The 26,738-nt window shown below is 40.8% G+C and overlaps 1 protein-coding gene across 4 annotated transcripts; it reads right to left on the bottom strand.

The window, feature by feature from the left end:
• Positions 1 to 1,924: 1,924 nt before the first annotated feature.
• Positions 1,925 to 26,738, bottom strand: HNRNPR (heterogeneous nuclear ribonucleoprotein R). Of its 4 annotated transcripts, none has more exons than XM_063140733.1 (11): positions 26,652 to 26,738; positions 19,593 to 19,758; positions 17,428 to 17,546; positions 16,911 to 17,018; positions 14,834 to 14,947; positions 9,947 to 10,123; positions 7,953 to 8,088; positions 6,399 to 6,604; positions 5,264 to 5,413; positions 3,368 to 3,489; positions 1,925 to 3,206 (listed from the first exon to the last, which is right to left on the bottom strand). In XM_063140733.1, the coding sequence occupies exons 2-11, from the start codon at positions 19,747 to 19,749 to the stop codon at positions 2,597 to 2,599; spliced, it is 1,899 nt and encodes a 632-aa protein (XP_062996803.1). In that variant the 5' UTR covers positions 19,750 to 19,758; positions 26,652 to 26,738; the 3' UTR covers positions 1,925 to 2,596. The 4 variants fall into 4 exon arrangements, with proteins under 4 accessions (XP_062996803.1, XP_062996804.1, XP_062996806.1 ...); XM_063140734.1 differs by having other exon boundaries at positions 19,593 to 19,761; positions 26,652 to 26,667; XM_063140736.1 differs by lacking the exon at positions 19,593 to 19,758 and having other exon boundaries at positions 26,652 to 26,737.

The following is a 26,738-nucleotide window of genomic DNA, read 5'->3' as shown; positions in this document are numbered from 1 at the left end:
TTGAAGAAAAAAGGCTTGAGATTCTTCTATGACAGGGTTTTCTTCCCCCTGAAATGCTTTGATGAACAAAGGTCAAGACAGAGATGAACAAAATATATTTTGGACTGCACTTTGATATTTAGGTATTTCTTAAAGTTGTACTAAAATGGAACAAAGTTTCCTAAAGCTGGAATTGTATATTTAGATTGTGCTCTGTATTTAATTGAAAATATTTGGGGGGGAAACACTTTTGTTCTCTTAATAGAGGCAGATACCATTGAAATATTTGAACATAGTGTCATTTTTAAAAGAAGGAATTTAAAAGAGTTGTTTGTGAATAGGTGGCGGTGCTATATTTCTGTAACAAATGTAAACTTTGCTACTTGAATGAACTTCCAGAGTTTAAATGTGCAAAAGATTGCATTTGATAGAAGGATTTAACAAAATTAGCATTTTGGTAGGAATATCAAACGTCACAAAATTTCTCATTACGTACTACACGTTAAGATTTCCAATTCTGCCTAGATCAATACTAAACTGCCCTTTACCTCTGTGAAGTCTTTGTTTATTATTTATAACAGGTAATTTTAAGGCCTTTTTCCATCCAGGCAAATATTTTAAAGTTAGTTCAAATTTGGTTTCACAGATCAATATGTTGTTAAGTTTTGGAGCTGACTGCCCAACAATTGATGAACCTTTTTTGGGTGTCATTATGTATTAGAAAACCAGCCATCATCACCATTTAATAAACCTAAGGGCCAGATAAACTTCATGAGTTAAATCCTGCAGCTTTACTCAGACAAAGCAAAAGTTTTTTTTGTTTTGTTTTGATTTAAAGACGTCTCCCATTTATGCCCCCGTTATCTGGCTGGACTGAAAAGTCATGTTTAGAAGCAGTTTCTCCTTCCTCAATCCAATGAGTCTGAGTTACAAATCCATGAAATTTATCTTCCGATGCTGGCACAACAATGCAATTCTTCCAACCAGATAAAGGCTAAAGGAGGTTCAGACAAGCAGCTTATTCTCTGCCACTGACTTTTATTGTTTTCATCTGTTCTAATCGAACGCAAACTCATAAAAATTAAGAGCTGACTTTTTATTATGGGTGTTCCAGCTGGCCAATTTTTCTGAAAATTTAAGCCCTTTTAATTTTATTGCCTAAAATACGAATGTACTTCACTGCAGTTTAGCACAGTGTAAAAAAAAAAAAAAGCAAACAGGTGAAACAATCATCATGAATTGAGAGTCAAATGCATGTTAAAAATGGGTAAAAACAGGGTTCATACAGAAAAATTCTAAATATACCCTGAAGCAATATCCCAAATCAATGGAAATTTGCACTTGAAAACACTCATTCAGCAATTTCTAAAATCTAATGTTTTAATCAATTAGTAATCCTGTTTGTTATCTATAGTAGAAAGATTTCTTTACATTTTCACTATACTTTGTAAAAAACTAACTGACCTCTCATCTCTTTGTTTAAAGCAAAGTTTTAAATAAAAACAATCTTACATTAAAATTGAGCACATAATTGTCTGTTCCTTTATGCTTTAGAACTATCGAATTGTGTTGGAGTCAATAAATGTTATCCACATTAGTAACATAAAACAGGTTAAATTTATGGACTGCCTTCCCACACAATACTTCTATCACATCTGACTAAAAAGGGCTTTGCACGAGTGTTCAGATGTACTTGAAGCTGTTAAGAAAGCAACCAATTCCACGTTAAAGGCAACTAGATTAGAGTACCAATTAATAAATTTCAGTTTGATTCTATGATTAGACCTAGCTCTGACTCACATGCCACCAATGCCAGATGTTGGAAATCGCAAGAAATTTTGCATGAATTTGATCACTCACATAGGCAGTTTTTTTTTAATGTTTCTTGCAATAATTACCAATAAAATAATGTTTTAGGACACAATTGAATTTGAAATAGGTAATGTTTTGAATAGGTTTTTGAGTTTTATTGAAATCTTACATGAACAAGAAGAAATTGGAAATACAATCACATCAAGGAACAAATTGCCACGGATTTGACGTTTAGGCCAAACAAATTTTGTAGGGCAGATTTTCAAAAAGGTGTGAAGTTATAACAATTTAAAAACACAGTTAACCTACTTCTAGGAATGCAAAACATACAGTCATGTTATTTTCAATACAAGAAAACTTAATTTTGTTTTAATTTCTTAAAACTACGGAGACAAAGTACTAAGCTTTACTTTATGTACAGCATATGCCTATGTAGTCTATCCCAAATCCAAAAAAAAAATGAAACTGTCCAAAAACAGAAGGTCTGCAAAATCATGATTTAACAGTGTTGCCCATCCTGCTGATAAAACTGCTAAAATGAAGCCTAAAACGATAAAAAGCACTGTATCCCAAAACTATGTTTGGGAATTCTGCAAGCTCAGTCATGTCCAAGTGCATTTATGAGAAAAGAAGAAAAAAAAAAAGAAAAGACTTGAGTATATACACAATAGAGTGATTCTTCAGCCCAATACAAATGGCAGCCAATCACTACTGAAGGATGAAACATTAAGCCAATTTTTTGGAAGGATGTAGAGCTATAGCCAAATTCTATCTCGCCAATATTCCCACGCCCTCCTTATTTGTCTTACTTCCACTGCTGCCCATACGTATCCTGATAAAATTCCTGGTTGTCATTATTGTAACCATAGTTACCGGCATAGTCACCACCTTGCTGAAGCGGCTGCTGGGCGATTGGTTGGGAGCCCCAGTTCTGCTGGTTGTTGGTCTGGCGGCGCTTGGAATCGGGTTGGTTGTACCCATCAGCCTTTCTCTTGCCTCCCACGTTGCCCCCACGGTTGCCCCTGGCTCCGCGAGCACCACGTCCTCTCTGCTGCTGGGCAGGACCCCCTCTCCCACCCCTGGCTCCTCTTGGCGGTCCCATGGGTGCCCCCCTCTGGGAATAGCCAGCTCTACCTCTTGGTGGTGGTGCTCCCCGCCCCCTAGGTGGTGGAGGTGCTCCTCGCCCACCCCTTCCTCCTCCTCTTCCTCTTATAGTATAGCCATCATCATAGCCATAGTAAGGATCTTCATAGCCACCACGGTAGTCATGATAGTCATAGCCATAATAATCATCGTAATAATCTTCGTAGCCATAGTAATCTGGGGGATAGCCATAGCCGCCTCTCCCTCCACGACCTCGGCCTCTAATAGGAGGTGGCATACGAGGCGGAGGATAGTAATAATAATCTTCATACCTAGTGAGGAGGAGGAGGAAAAAAGCATTAGCGTTTGTCTTGTGCGTTTTCCTAAGTTAAAAACTCCAGTTCAGCATGCCAGATTTAAGAAGATTTTTATTATGTGGCTGTCAGCACGAAGCTCGGCGTGCTACATTTCAAGTAATGAAGTTAACACTCACGCAGTACTTCTGGAGGCTTGTCTGGCAGCCTGGCGTTCTTTCCTTTTCTTATCTGGAGGCTTGGCTAACACTATTTCAATTTCTTCCCCCTCTATCTCTTTTCCATTCATTTCATTCATGGCCTGTTTTGAAAAGGGGGGGAAAAAAGAAGACATTTAGCTTCTATTTTAAAAAGCACAATGTTCCTTCAGGATTTCCCACCTTTCTGCTCCCGAAGTCAAAATGTTCTTAAAGCCACAGCGTCCTACTGTTACGCAATGTATTCGTTCATTTTAAATATTAAGAGTTTTGAGGAGTTTCCACAGATGTATTCACATTGGCCTGGGAGCTTTGCAATTTAACAGGTTGCTTAGAGCAAGCATAAAGCGGTCTTCACACGTGCACATGCGTTCTTTCAACTTTAAAGACCTATTTGTGTTTTAAAATTGTTGGTCGTTTTTATGCTTCTCATGGTTTAAATTTCTGTGAACCACCCAGAGAGCTTTGGCTATTGGGCGGTATAAAAATGTAATAAATAAATAAAATAAATAAATACCCACTTTTCTGTTTTCAAATTTGGCCTCGGGACTGCACACCCTTCTCTCTGGGAGGGAGGCCCCATTGACCTTGCTCTGCAAGAATCAATGCAGCATGAAGTCCTAGCTCTTACCCGGTCTTTTCGGAGCATACACACAGGGGGCATGTCTACACCAGCCCTATATCCTGGGATCGTTCCTGTGCATCCAAATGCCACACAGGGGATCCCAAGAGCAGGCAGGGACGATCCCTCCATTTTCCTAGGATAACCCTTAGGTGTAGAAAGGGCCAGGGTGAGAAGAGAAGTTTGAGGGGCCTTAGGCATGTAGAGCAGGGGGTGGGTATATGCTATCTAGTAACTGGCATTTATAGATTGCTTCTGAGTGCTCAAAGTGCTTCACACACACGGCTTAGTCTGCCAGTGGCAGCTGTTTCATTTTTGCATGGTACCCATGGGATTTCCATATCATGAGAACCCCAGGCAGCAGGGGTTGTTTGAGGGTTAGACAACCCTACAAATAATCCGTGGTTTTAGGCTTATTTGAGAATTGTTGAACCCTCAAACAACTCCTGCTGCCTGGGTTTGCACAACACAATAAGCCAGGAGTCCATGGGCATCATGCAAAAATGGTGCTCGCCCTGCAGGCAAATTAAGGCAGGGTAGGCTTAATTTGTTATAGTGCAATAGCCCTTGCGGGTAAACTAACTGTCATGATGTGCGAACAGGCCCATTGGGTGGTATCCAATGTTATGTTTGCACCTTCTCCCCAGTGCAATAACTTTATATCCCCAACAGCCTTTCCTGAGGGCCAGGAGGCAAAGGGACTCAAGAAAGAGCTGGGATGTGGGGCAGGGGTTTGCAGTGGAAAGTGGGGGAATCAATGAAAATCAAGCAGAGTCAGCTTGCATGAGCAGATACTATTAATCTTGTTTTCATCCTTACAACAACCTACCATAATAGGTCAGTATTATTATTATTTTTACAGGTGACGGCTGAGAGTAGCTAAAAAGCACTTAGTGAGGGCAGATGACAGATATGAACTTAGTATTCTTAGCCTGCATGCTACACCAACTCTTCTTGCTGGGCAAATATACCTGGGCTGCCTAACCTGGAAACCAGTGGGCCAGGAGCACATTAGACACTAAGATGTATGACACATGCTGTAAGTATGGACTTGAAAAGTCTTCACAACTACTGTCAGATGAGAGCTTTGCCTGTATTTAAAGCAGCTCAAATCAGCAGGATAGGTAGCATAGGAACCAGCAGCACAAGCCTTCTAGAGGACACTTCATTATCCCACCCCATACTAAAAAGACTATGCATCCTTGAGAGGTTGGCTTAATTCTGTACGATCCAGAGCAAACACATATTTTACTTACCTTGACTGCTGCCCCCCTATCTTCAAAATGAACAAAAGCATAGTCTTTTAATTTCTTCACTCTTTCCAGCTTTCCAAACTCTGAAAACGATTTCTCCAATATTTCTTCTGTTACTGTAGTGGCCAAGTTTCTTACAAATAGAACCTTCACCTGTTAAGAAAAATGGAATCTTGACATCTGCTTCAGAAATACCCACTGAGAAACATTTCTTAATGTAGCTGAACTCCAGTAAGTTTTACAGTATACCCTTACCATGTTTACTACCAGGTAATACACAGAAGTACAGCCTAAGAAAAGATTACTTGCTATGTACATCACAACAAGAAGCTTTCTAGTTTCATTTTGCCCTTGAAAATGAAACTGGCAATTAATAGTATAGATTGTCATTCCCCAACCTGGTGCACTCCAGAGGTTTTGGACTTCAACTCCATCAGCTCCAGCCAACATGACCAATGGTCACGAATGTTGGGAGTTGTAGTCCAAAACATCTGGAAGGCATCTGGTTGGGGAAGACTGATATAGATGATTAGCTGAAAGTTTCAATAATGCTTCTGCGGAGCCATTAGGCAAAGTCTTCATCACCTTTCGCGCTTAAATTTCCATTTTGGAGATACAGGCACACTTCCTTTTTTGCCTCGTTTTTAAAAAGAGATCCCCATGGACTAGAAGGCACTGACCAGCAGATACAACACTTGTATCCTTGGTGCCACAACGGTGAAAAGCATAAGGTATAGCTGGAGCAATGTACTTCAGTGATCCTCACCTTGATGCAGATTAAGAGAACAAGGCTGTGTTACTCTAGACCAGAGGGGAAGACGGGTTGTGAATTCTAATTATGTTTAGAAATAATCACAGGCTTCTCAACATAAGGAATTGTTCATCCTTAGAAATTCCTAGGAAGTACTTTGTATGAGATTCACAAGATAAGACAGCGCATCTTCTTCAGCTATGACAGTTCAGAACTGTGGCAATTTTTGTTCAAATTTTGTGTCCCTTGTGTGCAAAAGCAGAGTCTCAATTCCCAAAGGAGGAGATGCCGCCTGTATTCTAGTGATAGCCGGAGGGGATCAAACCTCGTGCCTGAAAGACAATGTTTTAAAGGGAGACATTGCAAATACAGCCTCTGCTTTTTTACCTTTGCCATGACCTCTGGATCTGGTTCCTCTACCGGGTCAGCCCATTCCACGGTAACAATATTTCCCCAGACTTTTACTTTCCCGCTCATCAGCCGACGCCGAGCTTGAGCTGCAGATTTGTGGTCTTCGTATTCCAGGAAGCAGAATCCCCGATTCTTTTTTTTGTCATCAGGTTGATGATACAAGATTACATCAACCAAACCCTCTGTAAGAATAGAACACTTGGATATCACACTTAAGACTAAAACCTTTCTACCTTGAAAACCTAACTGAATCATAAGAGGCTTCAATATAAGCAGATCAAGTCTTCAGCACAGTCATTAGTTCAATTGATGAGGTACAATTAGGTAGCGTTCTCAACAAAGACAGAAATCCTTCAGACAGTGCAGCATCTACTTTTATTTATTTATTAAATTTATCTACCGCCCCATAGCCGAAGCTCCCTGGGCAGTTTACAAAAGTTAAAAACAGTGAACATTAAAAAGTATACAAAATTTAAAACCATCACAAATATAAAAACAACAGTATAAGACAGTATCCATTTTAAACAACAACAGTTCTGGGTCCATTAAAAACAAACAAACTTAGCATATGTTGTTAAATGCTGTTAAGTGCCTGGGAGAAGAGACAGGTCTTGACCTGGCACCGAAAAGATAACAATGTTGGCGCCGGGCAAGCCTCATCAGGGAGATCATTCCATAATTGGGGGGCCACCACTGAAAAGGCCCTCTCCCTTGGGTATATTACACCTCCTCCTAGCACAAACGTGGTAAAATGGATGCTTTCTTGTCTAGTACTTAAATGAGAACCTGGATTGAGATGGCAGAATCAGAGGATGCCTGCCACAACTGCCATTCCTGCCTATGTGGCAAGAGTCACAAGAATGGCCTTTGCCTCCACCTAACAGATCTAAGGAGCTCTCGATGAAGGGATAGTCTTCCAAGGACTGTCAGGTCTTCAAATGGTGCTTAACTCTTACTGCCATTTGATCTCTTATTTTAGACAACCCAAGCCTGCCATGGTTCGTTTCATCACACCGTTTGGTACTGAATCACTCATCTCCTTGCTCTTATGCTATGGGAGGTTTGGAAGCTTACCTACCTGATCAAAATAACTTCTGAGCCACTACATGAACATGTTTAAGAGGCCCCTGATCGGAGCTTCTGTGTGCCATATCCCTTTGGCCACGGGTAACAGAGAACCACACATGTGTATGATGAGTCTCACCCCTGGCCATATCCTCCCTTTCCAGCTTAAAACCCTTAAGTACCATTGGTCCTAGCGTAAACAATGTGACAGCAGCCCACAACTCACTTTAGGCCACAAAGTCTACATCCTGAAATTTCCAAGTCAAAATGAGTGTCATGAACTTCTGCAAAGCGTCTAGTAGGAGTTCTTGTGAAAAGCACATTTCACAGCCACTCCAAGCTGGATACAACACAGAAATTAGTTGAGCATCAAAACAGGCATATTTACTGTTGACACCAGTCAGCTTGCTGTATAAGAGAACTATAAAGCCTTCACAATATGAGCTCTTGCCCTCAACTCCTTACCTGTGACTTTACTGAACTCTTCTAGTATGTTTTCCTTAGTCTTGTTTTTTGGAATTGATCCAACAAACAACCTATTGTTTGCCACAGAGATACATACACCAAGGTGTTTACCAGGACGGATTTCATAGTTGTCACACTGAAAGGAAAACAAAACAAAATTCAGCACAGAGTTTCAATTTAATAACAAGTGAGCAGTACAAAACTCTACCAACCATTGGGAAGTTCTAATAATATAATGCTATATCCTGCAAAATGCATGATCTTTACATTCCACCTGAGCAAAATTTAAAATTTCGAACAATAACTAATTCATTTCCTAATATCAACCTCCACTTTCATGCCTGCTTAGACTTCAGCGCACATATATCCATCCTATGGAGACTTCAGGTTGAACACACAAAATAAAAATTACTTTGCTGAACCAAAAAATACTCTAGTCTATCTTTGTCCTCAGCGGTTAGAAGCCACATGACCCTGGGAAACTCACAAGCAGGTATTAAGGGGTATACTGCCTCTGAACAAATTATAGCCAAGTAAGGCTATTTTCAAAAGGATGATGGCTCAATTCTTGCAACCATTTTAATTAAACCCTTGCTGTGCCTTCGCTATTGATATAATACTCTTTTTAAGTGGCCTAGGCCCCAAAGGGGTTTTGTTTTAAAAACAAACAAACAAACAAACTAATCAAAACTTCAATACGAAACTGTCACTATTATAATTTTGTTTTATTGCCAGTCATTCATTTCCTAACTCTGAATTCAGTGAGCTTTCTCCTTTAACCTGAAGATGTCTTCTTCAGGTTGTTACAGATAATTTACAACCTATTAGTGTATATGTGACATTAGAATTCCCATACACATCACTCAATATGCACTTCCATAGTATTCAATATTTCATTTTTTCTTGTCAAATCAACTCTGGAGACAGCTTTTAAGCATTTGTTTGGTAAAATCCCAAACTGAAGTTATCTGGAAACTTGGCTAATTTACTAATTACCTTTAACCACAAATAACTGCAGACCCTTGGGCTTCTCTGTATTGTGAAAATTGGCTACGTGGCTATGGCTATTGGGAGCTGTAGGCCAAAACATCTTGAGGGCCACAAGTTGCCCACCCCTGGCCAAGTACCTAGATGCCTACCCCTAGTCTGGTGGCTCATTCCTATCCAGACGTGTATTTAAGCACTTGCCTGGTAGCAACAAGGAATGGCACACATGGAATCAATGAAGGCAAGTGAGTGGGCTACTGGAAGAAGAATGGAGGACTCCTCTACCTCCTCTTTGCCCAGCATAGAAACCAAGTGGATTGCCAGAGCATCCACTTCCTCGTCTGCACCCAGCACTGAAATGCAGTGGGCTGCGTCCTTTCTCTGCAGGCCCGAGCAGGTCAGTAAAATGTTTTACAGACTAGTTACTTACATAGGTGTGTTTACTAGGCTGTCCATGCCCACACATTTACCGACAATTGCAAAGAATTCTAAAAGGTTAGTCAAGCATCATTTCCTTTGCAGATGCCTGGCTACTTCTTCTGGCCTTTTATCATGTTTTCAACTAAAACTTCTGGAATGGAAGTTAGGCTAACATTGTAAGATTATCAAAAAGGTCACAATAAGAACTCTGTGGTGCAAAGACCCAAAGGAGAACACAGTCAAACCCAGTCTCTATTTTTCCCCTTATTATTACCTAGCAGGTGGCACTGTTAAAATTGAGAAGTGCCTTAAGTAGATGCAATTTATACTGAACAAAGGCACTTATTCATGCTGAGTAGGCTACAAACCTATTGCGAGCCAATTTGCTAAGTAACACAGACAATCAACATTCCTCACTTTATATACATGATGATAAACAGATGAAAGCAGAAGGTCTGGTTGAGAAAGAGAGAGAAAAGACCACATATTAGCTCTCTCACACATTCAGAGAGTTACAAATTCTGCCTGTGTCTGAACAGCAGTCATCTCACCTCGCAACATATTTAGCATTATAACAGAATACTCACCAATTTGACAGCTTCTTGCGCTGCATCTTTACTACAGAAAGTGATGAAAGCATAGCCTCTATTCTGTCCAGAAAGGGGATCCATCATGAGTCGCAGGTCCCAAATCGGGCCCGCCTTCTCAAAAAGTGGAACCAATTCATCTTCATACAAGTCTCTAGGAATTTTACCGACAAAAACCTGAAGGAAAAATGATATTTACTAACAGAAACTAAAGAGCATCTTATATTTTTAATTCAGCTAATGTGCAAGAGTTTTGGAAAGGGTGGTATTTCAACCAACTTGATCCTCCTTTTCAACAGAAATGTATTCATTTAAGTAGACTGGACACAACTAATAGATGTCTAAACCCAGGGAAATATTGTTTACTTAAACTAAGGTTTGAAAACAAGCCAGGATATAAAGCCACAATTTGATCCTGGCTTGTTCTCATTAACCTTAGTTTAAAGTTGCAAGCAAGGGGTCTCAATCTCCCTTGTGGGTACACAAGCATGCAAATCCAGGACTCACTACAAATCACTACTGGAAAAGTCAAGGGAGGGGGCCTGTAACCAATAGTAGGCACAGCCAAAAGGGGGCAGATTTTGCAGCATTGATGGTGTTCTCACTCTCCCTTCTCTATCTCTTGAACACACACACACAAAATGCAAGAGAATGAAACATTGGATACTTACTATGAAAGTCTATTCTAGGTTGGCAGGAGGAGGCATCCAAGGATTGGGTTATCAATCAATCAAGATTGGGTTATCTCCTCTCACTGCCCAGGAAGATAGGGATCACATGATTAATGATCTTTGAAGGCAGTCCTGGCCCTCCAGCTTTCATACATGGCCAACAGAACAGCAGAGCCAGACTGCACAGAACAAGCCAATCAGGTAAGGAAAATTATTTAAGCCACATGAAAAATGGCTTTGGATGCCTCCATCCCACTAACCCAGAATGGATTTTCATGGTAAGTATCGAACAGTCCATTCTCTGGTTGGTGGGAGGAGGAATAAAAGGATTGGGATGTACCTTCCTTCTTATGTGTGGTCTAACTGCTGTCTATTTGAGAAGGACCACACTCTGGAGAACTACTCTCCCAAAGGCAGCTTCTGCTGAGGCAAATTGATCTAGCCTGTAGGGATGGGTAAATACATTATGGGCTTTGAAGAAAACACTTTAGTTGGGGTTTAAACCTCAAGAATGTGCCTCCTGGCCCGGATATTACCAACTGCCATGGCAAAAACTCGTCTGCATACAGTGTTGGGGTGTAGGCTGAGGTAGAGTCCTGTCTGCAGGAAAGCCAACAGGTCCTTGATGCTGGCCTTAGAATAGAAGACAGATTTTCTCTTGCACCAGTGAGTGAAGCCTTCTCACATGGTTTCATAAATATGCACAATGGATGGTCTCTAGGAGGAGAGGATGGTGCTTAGTATGTCTATGAAGAAAATGAGGAGAGCTTTCTGTTCCGTGGTCAGGTGGCTAGGTAGAGCCACCTGGGATCTGGTGCTGGATGGGGCCCTGAAAGAGAAGGTTCACACTGGTGGGTAGGAACCAGGGGCAGGCCTGTGCCAGCTGCAGGATTTCTGAGAACCACAGTCTTCTTTGCTACTGTGAGTCCACTAGCACCACTGAGATTTGCTCGAGTTTGACCTTCCTTAGAACCCTTTAGTGGAGAGGGATGGGAGGAAACAGATGCAATAGGCCTGGAAGCCGGGAGGAAAGGGCCTCAAGTGGATCCTGCCCCCGTCCTGGGTGTCAGGAAGCAAGGAAAGTTTGCTGTTTTCAGGAGAGGCAAACATGTCTAAGACTATGATGCTAAAGCAGGCTTGCAACTGGAGGAAGACTCTCTTGTTCAGAGGCCCCTCCTCTATGTCGAGGTGCTGTCTGCTGAAGAAGTCTGCAGTCATGTTGAGGACATCCTGAAAGTGCTAGAATGGACCACGCCACCTGCTCTTGCCACTCTGTAGCATGCCCAGGATTTTGTGCTGCCTTAGTAAATGATGAGAGGCTTTGCAGACAGATTGCCTGTTCTGTCTAGACCATGAGGGCTGGCAAGGATCTGAGGAAAAGGTAGCAGGGAAAGATGGACCACCCTGAGTTCCAGCCAGTTGATACAGCGGGTGTCATTTGATGAGGACAAGTTCCTCTGCATCGCCTCATTCTGGCACTGAGTGCCCCAGCCTGAAAGACTGCCGTTTGAGTTAGTACAATCTGGTGGGATCCCTCAGGGGGATTCCCTTAAGACTGGATAGTTTCCCCACCAAAAGGAAGACAGCTTTACATCTGGAGGGAGAACTGGACAGTGACTTTTCTGTATTAAGTCCGCCTAACAGGGCAGGAGGAGCGATTGTAGTGAAGAAGTGTGAAAACTGACCCATAGAAGAATGCAGGAAATAATGGGCTGGGCATGAGATCAGTTGACTTTTGCCTGCATATGGATTTGATCCTGTATAGGAGCTTTTGACCTGTTTGGAGTCCAGAGAAATCAAGCTCTTTTCCATATTTATTTCTGCTCTTAGATGGCTGATTGTTTTGGATGATTGAAGCTAATACTTCACACATTTATCAGGAAGTCATGGCTGTGCAGAAAACAGATGGTAGAGAGGTCTTTCCTCACTTTGAGGGAGGATTCCTGAAATAAATATTATCCAGGTGGGGTAAAGATGTGTTTCATCAAGCCAGAGGAAGTCAACCACTGCAGCTTTAGCTCTGTGAATACTCTTGGGGATGATGCTAAGCCAAATGCAAGGGCCTGGTATTCGAAGTGGCTGTGATTGTATGCAAACCTGAGGTATCTCCTGTTCATGGAGACTACTGGGACATGAAGGTAAGCCTCTGTGAGATTGACTGAGGCTGAAAATCTGTGGAGAGCCTCTTGTATGGATTGGAGGGTTTCCATCCTGAAAATGCAGTACGTCACAAACTTGATGTACTGGAAGTCCAGGATGTCTTTCCTATCCCCCCCCCCCCTTCTTTGGGACTGTAAAGAATACTGAATAGATGTCCAAGAGACTATAAAGGGGCTACTAGCTCCATAGTGTTGGGTAATAAAAGCAGAGGACTAGGAGAAACATGGTTAGATTTCTCTGAAGAGTGCAAAGGACCTGAGGACTTAAGAGGTTGGGGCTTTGCACTTAGGTCCCTGTTTGTTGGCTTTGCTCTTAATCTTGTCTGAATTCCCCTTACTGCTTCCCTTGGGTCTCAAGAAAACGAGGCACTGAAGTGGAGGAATAAGAGACCCAAACTCTGTGAGACAGAAGGGTGTCCCTACTGCCATCACTGATTGGTAAATTCACCCGCCCTCACCCTTTTGATTTTCTGAACAAATGAGTCTTTGTTAAAAGGGAGTTAGGGGTGGATTGTGCCATGGCTAAATCATCTGTGGTTGGAGTGGGGACTGGGTGAACCGAGCAAGATTGCCAGTTCTAGTTAAGATGCCAGACTGACCAAGCTGGCTGGTGAGGAATGAGACGCAAAGGGTGTACAGACAAGGCCACTGGAGCTATGGTGAGAATTGCTTTCATTCGGCACACAGAGGGAGGTATAAATGGGCAAGACTCCTTCTCTCAGCCTTGGATTAGAGGCCTCAAGGTGGCTGATTCCTAAAACAGAGTCCCAACATATTCCAAACCTCCTACTCAGACGTTGTGTAGGGGAGCATAAATATCTACGAGATCCAGGGAGCTGCCTTAGCGGTCAAGATCCCATGCTGCTAAAGAGTTGCGCTGCACAAGGCAGTAGTTTGAAATCAAGCATGACTGATGTAGTCTTCTTTTTCAGATTTCCAGGTTTAGCTGCAGATCAGGAATCCTTCCCCATTGGAGCCATGAGGAAAGAGGAGAAGGAAAGTGAAAGAGCATTTTTTTTTTTTTAAGAGAGGCTGAAGAAGATTGAGAACAGAAAATGAAGCAAGTAACAATCAAGGCTGAAATAGTAGTTGTTTGGGATTTTTTTCTGGGTAAAAGGCAAGGCTGAGACTAATGACTATCCTGGGTAAAGGCAGGGAAGGAAATTGGAGGTGGAGCTGGAGGATCAGGACTTCCTCCAAAGATTATTAATTGCATGATCCCTGCCTTCTTGGATGGTGAGAGGATATAACCCAATCTTTGGATGCCTCTTCCCAACAACCAGAGGAAGTGATTCCCCGTCGGGATGCTTTGGAGAGTAAGAGTGAGCCCACAGCATCCAAACAGCTGGATGATGCTAAGGATGGAGGTTCCTCACCCCAGTTGTAGTGGGGAACTATTGTTTTCCATTACATCTAAACTGAGCAGCTACTTTTGAAACTCTGAGCCGAAAAGTCAAAAGGAAGGACACCACTGGATTCAAGCCACTATCCTCTGTCAATGTACATGCATACTACAAGGATTGCTTCTACTGCACATTAGTCAGTTGACATCAGTCAAACATTATCATAACTATTTGATTACAATCAAAAGTTCCATGAAATCATGATACTTGAAAGACTTGTCTTGATCTATGGCCTTCAGAGTGTCGTATCAGTTACATGCCTTTGCACAGAGAATTAACAATCAAAGAAAAATGCAGTGAAGTACTTGTTTTAAAAATGGGAAGTCATCTATCTTGTAAAGGAATATTTTGTTTTCAAAAGTGTTACATGTACACAACGTCTGCTTTAGCTCTGATTACTACTGCAATTAAAAAGGCAGATCATTACAGCTTGGGCGATCCACACTTTCAGTTTCTTGTAGTAAATACCATTTTGTCCTTAGCGCCAGCATTTTATTAAACAAGCATTATAATTACAGCTAGAATTAGATAATTAAGAAATAAACTAGTTAATAAATTAAATAAGCTACCGTTGCTGTAGTGTATTTAGCATACATAGGGCTACAGCGATTTTAAGTAACAGCATATTGATGCATATAAACAGCACATACATACCTCTGTGCCAATTCCAGGCTGGGAACCAGAGTAGACAGTATCTGGAGGAGGACCGCCATACTTTCGCTGACCTGTGGTCACATCCAAAGTATAACTAGTTCTCTCTAGCAAAGCCTAAATGTTAAGGGGAGGATTAAAAGTAGAAATGTTCATAATGTGAGAGGCATTTAGCAAGATATTACTTATTTCTTCAATTCTAAGACACACTTTTTCCCCATATAAACATCTCTAAAAACGGGGTGCATCTTAGAATCGCGGGTGCGTTTATTATTTCTTAGAATCAAAGCTTTTTTTCTGTTGGTGATACTGAAATTAGTGTGCATCTTACAATCGATGGCATCTTAGAATCGAAGAAATACGGTAGCTGCATTTGTATATCATGACCAACTAGAATTCAAAAGAATTTTGCCTTATTGTGGACAAGCCAGTATTCTGGTGCATGCTGCTCAATCAGTTGTGCTTGGCTCCTCCTGAAAGTGGGAGTGACTAAATTTCTGTTTGCAGCTGATTTATCATGATGTGTATACTAAAATTGCTGGCTTGTCCCAGAGAAGCCAGAGTCGTAAGTCAAAAGCAAACCATGGGTTACGAATCTGGCTTGTCTGGGGACAAACAAACCATAACTCCCAGTTCATATGTAACAATAATCAAACCACAGACAGAAAATCCCAGGTTTCTTTAGCCACTTACACTTGCAGGGAAACCTAAGCAGGAGAGACCAAGAAGCATGCAAAAGCACACTGACCCATTCGTAATAAAACAGAATTCTTTAGACATTATTTACCAAGACTGAAAAACAAACCAGAAGCAGCCCTAATAAACAGAACTGCTAGGATATCTCAAATAGAACTTCTGTTCTAGAATATGAAAGAGATATACTAGGTCAGAAAAACTTGGTGACCTATCAAAAGAAATGCAGTGCACTAGCCACATAAGGTAACGTACTTGCCAGACCTCAATACATGGCCAGTTGGCTTGGAGGGCCACCGGATGGTCATACCTGCTCTAGAAAGATTCAAACAATCCACATACCACATCAGCAATAAGGCTGGCCATAAACCATAACGAAAACCTCTAGTACGTGTGAGTAAATTGTCACCAAGAACCAATTTGGTGGTGGTGGGGGATTGTGGTTAAATTACATATGTCAAAGCACAGAAAATGTGCAAACAGTAAAGATCTCTGACAGTACACGCATGCAGTCACTGGCAATGAGTACTGGAAATGGGGGTGGATTGAATGCCAGTACTGTGCGTGCGTAATTGTCCCTTTTGAATTGACATCCATTCTCCTGTTATTAAGGCACATGCAGGGTCACTGGATTCAGCCATTGCAGGGTCACTTAGGTGGCTGCTGTATCAACTTCCTGTGAAAAACAAGAATGTGATGTGGCACCTGAGTGTGCCCCATAATATGGAAATTGTTCCACTGCTCTTTCTTTGGGGAAATGGGTATTGGGAATTCCCAGTGCATACTCCTCACTGGAGGAGGTGCTGGGTACTTATTTATTTATTTATTTATTACATTTTTATAGCCGAAGCTGTCTGGGCGGTTCACAAAACTTGTTTCTTGTTGTTCAGCCAAGATGTTTTTTGTGAATGAGGTCAGTGTTCCCGTCGTCTGACCATTATTTCTCACATAGTGGCATCAAAGTATGTGGCACTTAATATAAGCAAACAAGTTGCTCCTAAGAATTTACAGTCTGTTTGGGAAGAGAAGAGAGGAACCAATGAGAGTAAATATAGTCACACAAACATTGGCTTGTTTCAACTGGCGATTAGGAGTAGTAGGTTAAACTAAAGGTTTCAAAGGATATATCTGGTTTGCAGGAAGACAGTGAAGTGGTACCACACCAGTGTTCTGGAGAAGAGGGTAAATCCAACGTAAGTCCTACTTAAAGTAGACCCATTAAAATGAACTACCTTAAGACCCATTCATTTTAATGGATCTACTCTAAGTAGGACTTATGTTGAGTTTTAAACAATGCAATGAGCCTCCTGTACAAAAAGATGCCTACACAGAAATTCCGTAGCACTTGTATCTGCTCCCCTGTTAACTCCGCATATGTATATATTACCTTAATCTTTGCTTCATCTGGCCCCTTTGTTGATTCTTGTACTTTGCTTCCTTGTTTCTCTCTCTGTCTGTAAGTCTTCATAACTCCACATAAAAATGCACTTTTGTTCTGCAGATACAATTTATGAAATAATTCAACTGGAAGATATAAAAAGCAACCTGAAGCCACTGAACCTTGCACAACACCCAGCTACAGCCTGTTGCTCAGAACTAACCAGGGTTTTTAAGAATATCACTTGATATAATTTCATTAAATCAAACCAATACAACATTAATCAACACATCAAGTTAACTTAAGACACTAACGCACAGGTCTTACTACATGCATGCAACTCTAGACTTAAAATTTAGTGTTTGAGAGGCAAAGTCTTAACACAAGTTATCAAAAAAGTCATACTGCGAAATAATTTCAAAAAAGGTATTTCAACCTTAGCTTTGTTGGAGCTTGTTATAATCAATTAGAAACAATACTATATTTGTGAACCTATTTGTTCACACCACAGGAGCTCTTACCTTACCTGTACATGCGACAGGTCACTTTCCTTAAACTGCTGTAATACAGAGAGGGCTCCTTCTTCGTTAAATTCTCTAAGAGCATCTATTGCTCTTTCATCAAGATCAACATAAGCTACCAATCCTAAAAAATTAAAAATAGAGAAAAGTTACAGATTCCCATTTAATTATACATAGATTTTTTTTTAAAAAAACTATTGTACTTTACTAAAATTGAAAAAACTTGAGCTAAGTCAGTCATGCGAATTACTGTAAACTAAAAATTATATCCAGAAACACAATAGTTTCAGAAACTTTGGGAATATTCTGCTGCACAATGCAACACTACATATCAGGGTTTGAAATAATAAGCTCTGGCTCACATTCCCAGAAGATCTGATTTCAGAGCTTTAAGATTTTTCTCTCTCTTTAGAATGCAGCCATTACAAACTATGCATAAGGAGGAGTTCTAAGTCATCTAACCACAGTGTGCTATAGTACCTACTGGAGTAACTCAAAGCCATCTTCCCCCCTCCCACCCCCTCAATAAAATAAAATAAAACCAAGTGACAAGTTCTCCCCATGTCTATAAAAAATAAATAGTACAGTGGATGTTTTTGCCTATAAATACTACTTTGCCGCAACTTTCCAGCCAGTAACATTATTTCGAGCCCTGTTATGTACTTCAAGTACACTAACGTTACAGGTACAGACTCACTTAGTAGGACCATTTCTGAAGCACATACATTGAAATATTTGCATGTACTTCCTTTTCCATGGTCTAGACTTAATAGCAGGTATATGCAAAGTGTAGAGCACTGCTAGTTCCCACCAGTATTAATTGGTAAGATGCCAAGATCTTTTATACTGACTTCCAATAAATATCCAGAGTGTATTTTGAATATTTCAGGATTTTAAAGAACACTGAAAAAGTCCTTGCTCTAAAACACACTGAATTGCAGTGCACAGAGACTGTATTTCAGAATTGATCCTGCATATTGGAAGGCACCTGCATCATTTGTACAGGGACAAAACTCAGCAGATTAAGAGTCATGAAGTTCAGCCCCAAGTTTAGCTATGAAATGAGAAGTAGCCAACGGCGCTACAGACCCCAGTGGGGTCACATTTTACGCAAGAAGGTATTTCTACAAATAGTTTTGAATACTAAATAATAACTTTAACATTAATGCGCTTTAATATTTGGATAAATATCCGACTCCTCGTGACACAACCTAAGTGCAACACATTCTAAACTCCTGAACATTCCTTTCTCAGACACCTACACTCAAGCCACTAAGTGCACATCATCATAGCACAGCCTTAGACAAGTGCCTAAGGAAATAAAAACTACCTGGGAGGCGCTCAATGGGATTGTCGTTCAAGACAGGTCAGCCACATGAGCCAAAATATCAACATATAAAGACAGATATGTTATTCTTTTGAACTGCCTTGAGCTTGCAGAACATTTGGAGTGTTTTAGAAAAAAAAGATAATCTTGCCACTGAAGTATTTCAGGTAAGGGCATGAAGCATTTCCATTTACGTATCTAAATATGTTCACAAGACGCATACTAAAGAGGAAGAGGAAGTTTCTATTTCACACCAAAAAAAGTATGTGTTGCCTAAAGTAGAACATGTGTTCTCTCTCTCTCTTTAGAATACACAAGCCGCTTGCTCCAAGCAAGATAAACATAATTCAAGCATTTATTTTTTTTAAACTAAATACATCAGTGTAATGACTGAAATGGATTGACCTATCCCCTAGGAGCTAAACAAACATGGAATTCACATTCAGACTGGAATTCAAACGTAGCCCCAAGTAAGCCAAGCAAGCGATTTCCCTCAATAAGCCACCTATTGAAATATTAAGTGTTTGACGTAGTCACTGTAAATTGATGATGGTAGAAAAGTAGAAGCAAATGATTCTTTTAAAGAGAAAAATTACAATTCAGTAGGCTGAAATGTCCACTTTAATTTGTGCAAATCTCTGAAACAATTACAGTGTCCTGAAGTCCTAAGATACTATCAGCATATGTGAAACCCAATTTGACCTCAGATAAGTGAAAGCAGCAGTACATTCAAAGCTACACAGTGCAAAATACAGCAAAATTTTCAACTTTAAAACCTAAAAATTTGAAAATTGTTTGCCTTCACTTTCATAACCAATCAGAAACAAGAAATGCATATTATACCTGTCTGAAATATTTCATCAAGTCTCTCTGCCACCTTCTGTGGGAGGCCTGCCTCTATCAGTGTCTTGTAGTGTTCTGTGTGAGTTACACTGGAAGTATCCATTGGTTCTTCCTCTTCTTTTAACTGTACCGCATTACCATTCACCTGATTAGCCATTTTATTATGCTGCTGGAAAAAATTCAGGAGCTATATTACATAAAGCCAGAAATAACTAATTTGTAGGACAATGCATTTATCTAAACTAATTTGTAAACATGCTGCAAGTGATTTGCATTAAACCTATATTTAAAGCCTTTATAATGCAGCTCACCTAAATTAAATAAAAAAGTACAGTCTTGAAATACTGTGGAATATGTACATGGAATGATGCACGATTTTAAGCACTTCATGTACATACAGCCTAATTTTTACTTTGCGTGCTTAATTTTTATGATGATCATAATGGTGGAGGGAGTTTATTCAAATGCACAAACATCTGCCATTATTCCCCTGGTCTCAAAAGAGATTTTAGATAGATGTATTCAATATAGAAGCCTGCAGGGCAGCTAAATATACAAATGTCAATACTTGCTTCCAATCTTTCCCATAATTTTCTGGCTTACTTCCATGTCTTCCTTCAAACCCAACATTTCATTACATAAGAGAAGCCATGCTGCTTTAACACACACTGGTTGCCAGAACCCTTTTTTAAAAAAAGTAACATGCCACATTAGGTTTTGCACAAGTGGAACAGTCAATAAATGAATTGCACACCACATACCAGCCAGATGAACTTTTATTAAACGCTGCACATTATTCCAGACATTAGAGTTTAAATGAAAATTCTAAATGAACGGCAGCACCTTCGATTTTCCGTATCAGTAAGAAAGACTTGATGCAAGACACAGTAAGGTGACTGCAAAGATATGAATCAAAAAAAGTACTACCTTCTCAAACAATTCCTGTAGGCTTTTGCTAACTTATTGTAAAACTCATTCTATTTGACTGGATACCAACTGGTGTTTAATATTCACCCATGACAGCATAGTCGATATAAACCACTATTTAAGGGAAAGAGTTGGTTGACAGTGTGGTATTAGCAGAGAGGCAAAGCAGTCCTGACTTCATGAAAACATTCAGTAAGTTTAAGATATAGGGAATGGGGATTTGAAAAGACTTTTAAATGGTAAACACTAAAACTAACCTTTCAAATACTAGATACAACTCGAAGATAACCAACCAAGCAGAAGCATTTCATACAAATTAATGCATCAAAAGCAGGACAAAATGATAAAAAAAATTCCCCACTCCAGAAATGATTTGCTAGCTTAAAACAATCCTCTTATTTCAATGCCAAGGAATTGTTTGCTGGTCTGTGACCATACTGTAGCTTATGCAGAACACATGGTGGTATGCTATCCATTTTTATAGCAGATGACAGTGCCAACACATGTTTCTACTATGGACAGTATGAAAAAATTCTGCCACTGCATGGTTTTGTGAAGCATGCCCTGCTTCTAGACCAAAAACTCTAATTACTTTCAAGCTAAATTAAACTTTTAACAGTGATAAACAGAACTGAGGCTCTCTACTTGCTCCTTAATACCATTATTGGTATAGTGGTAGAAAACATGCAGAAAACACTGTAAACAGTGGAAAAACATAAGACTCAATAGCTCACAAAGAATTAAGATGTGTTGTTTCTTATATTATTTAATGGCACAGCAAATACTGCTCCCCATTGAGATACTATTGTCTAAACATAGGATTGAGATATCTAAAGTTTTCCTCAAAGGATTTCTGTATGGTTATATTAAGTTTTAATTTTATCTTAAATGAAAACATGTCACGAGTACTACTAGGAGTGTATCATGGACTCCAATTCTGCTCTGCCGCAGAGAACAAAACACAGATGAATTTTTCCCCACTGAAAACTATAAATCGTTTCATTGAACAGGGAAGACCTCAAAACTACAATCCAAGCAAAGGCTGATGTACATTTGATAAGCTTGAGACACACATTTCTTCTAGCCACCGTTTTCAACTCATTCACGGGGACTTGAACTTGGTTACCCCCAACAACGAAGTGCCAAAGCAAAGATAACTCTGGGGGGGGGGGGAAGATGGAGCATACCATCGACAGAAACATTCTAAATCTATTCAAATCTTTTTCTCTCCCGGGGATTATTTATTTATTTATTTAGAATACTTATATACCGCTCCACATTGAAAAATTTCAGATGTTCATGCATCCACATTTATAAAGCTTCTCAATGCACTTCAATTCACATGACTGTTCCTCAGCGGTGAATACTGATTTGGAAGACCCTTAAACATGTCTGTCAATATTCTACTGATAAAGAATATGACTGATTAATGTAACATTCTTATAGGTAAAAGAGTAGCCACCCTATGAACATAGGTTTACTAAAAAATAATGCAAAACATTGCTCATTTCTCTACAGATGCGGCAACAGTGTGAGAAGGGAACTTGGACCTCCCAGACAAAGCTTTCCTTTCCTTCAGACAGGTGTGGATTCTATAAGGAAGCCTGCCCAAGGTGTTAACAGAAAAAACTCACCACAAACTACGCAAAATGCAATAAATAAATAAATAAACTTTATAAAACCTACTAAAAATGTTTGGAAATATGTTAGTATTTGGCTTTTCTTTGCCAAATCAGTCCAGCAACTATATCTAAAACATTTAGTCCATTCTCTAGCCTGAAAGATTCTTGAGAACCTCACAGCATGTTAAACCCGGGGGGGGGGGGGGGGAGGAGGATTTAGAAATTCTACAACCCTGGTTTTTCAATCTACCTATAATACAATACTCTTAAATCTTTACCCTGTACACACCTATCTTCTCATCCAGCACTGGGATGAGACTGCAAGCTGAATCATGAGACAATATGGTATACTACATTTCTCTGAATCTCTGGCTATTGGCCATGCTGGATGGCACTTAAGAGAGTTATAGTTCAAGACATCTAAGGACACCACATTGCTTAACCCTGGCAATATTCTTTCAGATAGAAATGACCAGAACTAGTCTTACAAAATTTATTTCTGGGTAATTATGTTTAGCTGTGCGCCCTCCAGTCAGGGCATGGTCCGAGGATACAGGAAACACGCACCCTGCTGAAGCTAAGCAGATCTGGACCTGATCAATGCCTATATAGGGAGACCTCTTGGAACCCCATGTACACTGCCGAGTTCCATAATGGGGGGAAAGGCGGGATATAAATGTGAATACATAATATACTCAAATCCCTGGGAAAATGACACAGGTGCCATAGTTTAAATGTTAGTTTCTTACTACAGGCATTATTTATCAGAGAAACAGTCATACATAAAAATACATCTATGTAAAATTATGTCAGAAATAACCCAAATTGCCTCCATATACATGGGTTTATTAACTACACTACTGTGTGCAGCTGTGAAACATGTACAAGCATCACATGATCCAGCACTACTGCTGTATTTGAGTTTCAGTGCCCACTACAACATAGGGACTCGTCTCATTGAAGTTTACCCAACAGAGTTTGAAATATATCTAAAAATAGAGTTTGAATTAAAAATCAATGGGCTAATAAGATTTTTACCCAAAACATTTATTAACCTTCTGTACTATCTAGCCAGCCAATAATTTTTGTGAACCGCCCAAAGAGCTCCGGCTATTGGGCGGTATAAAAATGTAATAAATAAATAAATAAATAAATAAATAAATAAATCTTTCCATAAAAATGGTCAAAATGACTTCACCTTTCTTCTGAATACATTGAACTATGGAAACTTCAAAACCAAATACACTCACCCCACTAAAATGTGTAGAACAGATGCTACTGCCATCTCCAATTATAACATTGCATATAGAGAAAAGTCTGATTTCATGCTCACAGGTAAAAAGATCCACTCAGTTACTAGGAAACAATCCTTCCTCCCAATCCTTCCTCCTTCCTCCCTCTGACTTCACTATGGAGACACCCAGAACGTTCAGAGTACGACCCAAACTGAGATACTAATCCTGTCTCTCCCCCAAGTCTGGCATTCAGACAAGAAGCAGGGTCTTGTCTCTGGCTTTTTACTTCACTTTGGAAACATACTGCAAAGTCAGTGGTGAGATCCTGCCTTGCCTCACATCCAAATTCCAGGGTACATCTCTTAACTTTACGGACATTTTAGAGGTTCTGAGTGCTTGCGAAGCACAATGCAATGTCAGAAATAATTCACACATCCAGTCTGTGCCACAGGACTAAGAGGTGGCTACTAAGTCCAGTCAAAATGTGGGAACCCATGCTCCAGTTAAAATGGCAGATACTTCACGCAAACTAATCAGAGTCCTTTTTCCCAGCCTGACGAGTTCCCATACTAGTCATCACCTGGCACAAAGATACTAGGCTAATGTTGTTTATTCATCTTTGCCCTTTGCAATCTTCCAATGAAATCTATTTGCTACAATATCTCATGTCTGAACAACCTGCTCCAAGGTCTTAGCCCAGAGTTTGTGGGGCACAGGCTTTGTGGGCTGTGTGTATGTGAAGAAAGCTTGCTTTGAGGGGTCTGTTTGCCCTATGCGGCCCAGCATGTGACCTGATTTTATGCATTGTTTTATGATTCTAAAGTGTAGCCTTGCACTGGTGCCACTTAGGGTCCCAATCCTGGCGCCATGGATAGGATGCAAACTAACATTACCCAGAGAACTACTAAAGAACTTAGCATGCTTCAGCTGCATCCTTAATGTTGTAGGAGTGTAGCTGGGCTGCCCCAGTTCTTTGTACTGGTATAGGAGGGTTTCCAGCTGAACTAGTGTAAGGTCACATAAGCACAAAACATATGCATGTTTACTCAAAAGCCCCATGGTCTTCAATAAAGTTTGTTTCCATAACTGTTTATCTAGGATTGCATCCTTAATTGTCTCCTTAACCAGCTCAGTTGCTACTTTACATGATTTGACTGTGACTAAAGGAATGAGATTCTGTCCCAAGGCAAACCAATGTAACAACGTTCATTCTATTTTAGTTTTTTTTCCATTTTAAGCCTAGCAAAACCACTACTACAATAAATTATCCTAAAATTCAATCAATAATGTTAAAATCAATAAAGATGCAAGCACACAGAGAGACTGTTTTGTTCTTAAGTTGAAGCTTTATATTCAGTAATAGGACAGTCAGCAAAAGAAAGCAGATTGTCCCCAGATACTCAGAAGTGAATAGAATTTAAGAAAGTTACAGATATGATTATTTATATGGGAACCATTGCAGCCTCACCGACATACTTATAAAACGTCCAAAAGAAAAGGTATGTATAACACAATGCTACTAACTGCAGCTTAGCAAATATGTTACAAAAAACATGAACCCAAAATTTTAAGTGAAGAAAATTATTCAGCAAGAGTTTTCTTTAAACCAAGACACTATTTTTGTAACTAACAGAATACTGCCTAGCTGCAAGGTTTGTATGCAGAGTTCTAAAATCTCTTCTTCCCTACATTAAGATGACAAGGATAATTTCAGAAACATCCTACTGTTTTCTTCTGAACTTAAAATTAAGAGGATCATACTCCACTGGCAGAGAAACCATTTAATTTTTTCTTTTGGCATGGATGAAGCCAGTCTTCAAGCCGCTTACTGCAAAGTAATCTCATCTACTTAAAAATGTCATAGTCCTCAAAAGATTTTAAGTGATCACAAACTTCAGTGTACACATGATAAATTCACCACAGCAGCATTGCTAAAGAAATGATCCCGCTGAGCCTGCATTGCCTTCACAAACTAGAAGCAACAGCTGTCAATAGCCCACATGGCTTTCTCATGAACCAGATCTCCCAACTTCTCACTGCACTTTACAAAGCACCTCTTAACACATTTAAATCTAGTTATTTTGACAGAACATTAAAATTCACTAAAATAGCCTCAAATTAAATTGTTACTTAGTGTGGGGAAGGTAAGCTGGAAAAAGTATCCCCACAGAAAACCTGTCTGCCTTTCAAAACAGAAACACAGATCAGGGCTTAACCTGAGGAAAAGCATGTTTGGCAATCTGAATGAATATCACATCAGTTTCGTGTTGTGGTTTTAATGCACCTGTTCAATCCCTGTTTGATCTGAAGTCAAATTCTATTGTGTTCAATGGGACTTATCTCTAGGTAAGCGTGCAGGAGCCTGCAGCTATGCAGCACAGTTTCCCCATCATGCAGGTTCACCCACGAGAAAACACACTGACCAACTAGGTAACGGTGAGCCCTAAGTTTACAGACACGCGGCCCAAACCCATGTTTACTCTCGAGTTCAGCCCACTGGCTTTATCTGTTCTACTCCCCAGATAAACACACCTAAGGTTACAGCCCCACGGCGACAACTCTGAATCTGGTCTTGCACCGGAGAAGGAGGAGGGGCAAATCGTTCCCATTGGCATAAAGCGGGCCCCGCCAAAAGCAAAAACAAGCAAACCAGACAGCCAAACGGAACGGGGCTTACTCCGGATCCAGTCTGAGATCAAAGAATCACAGCCTGGGATCCACATTCCACACACTGATCACAAGGGGGGAGGAGGCTGGGCCTCTGGACCGCAGTGAGACGCAGGAAGGATGTCTGCTAGGTGAGCGGCTCTCCTCTTTCAACCTCTCGCTTTCTTTTTTCTTTGCCGGTACCGGCAAGGAGCGAAGGGTTCAAGGCCAAATCCCAGCCGCCCCTCAGGAACGTCGAGAACCGCTCCGGTGAGGCCGCGGAGTACCACCATCGCCGCGCCCCCCCAATCGCCGGTCCTCCGCTCCACTCTCTCCGGTCCAAAGCGGGTGGGAGGCACCGATCCTCCCTCAGCCGAGCCTCCCTCGTCGCCCCCAACGTCTCTGGCGCGGCCTGCACCGCCCCAGATGCCTCCGCAGGCGCGACGCGGCCACAAAAGGCGCCTCCGCCGCGGGGCCTCCTCTGGGCCTGGCGATCCCGCGTCGCCCCGCCAGACGCTTCCCCTCCCCGTCCCAGCACCCACCCCGACAGAGAGGCGCGCGCGAACACAGACACGCACGCCCTTCCCGCCCGCCCGCTTCCTCGGCCGAGCGTCCTTGGCGAGACTCACCGGAGCGGGACCTGCGCGGCGCGGCTAAAGCAGCGGCTGCAAATGGCGCGCGCTCCTCCTCTTCCCTCCCCTCATGGACGACAAGAG

Source organism: Elgaria multicarinata, chromosome 13 (assembly GCF_023053635.1).
Source record: "Elgaria multicarinata webbii isolate HBS135686 ecotype San Diego chromosome 13, rElgMul1.1.pri, whole genome shotgun sequence".
Classification (NCBI taxonomy): Eukaryota; Metazoa; Chordata; class Lepidosauria; order Squamata; family Anguidae; genus Elgaria; species Elgaria multicarinata.
Note: the sequence above shows the minus strand (reverse complement) of the source record. Positions and strands in the feature narration are given on the sequence as shown.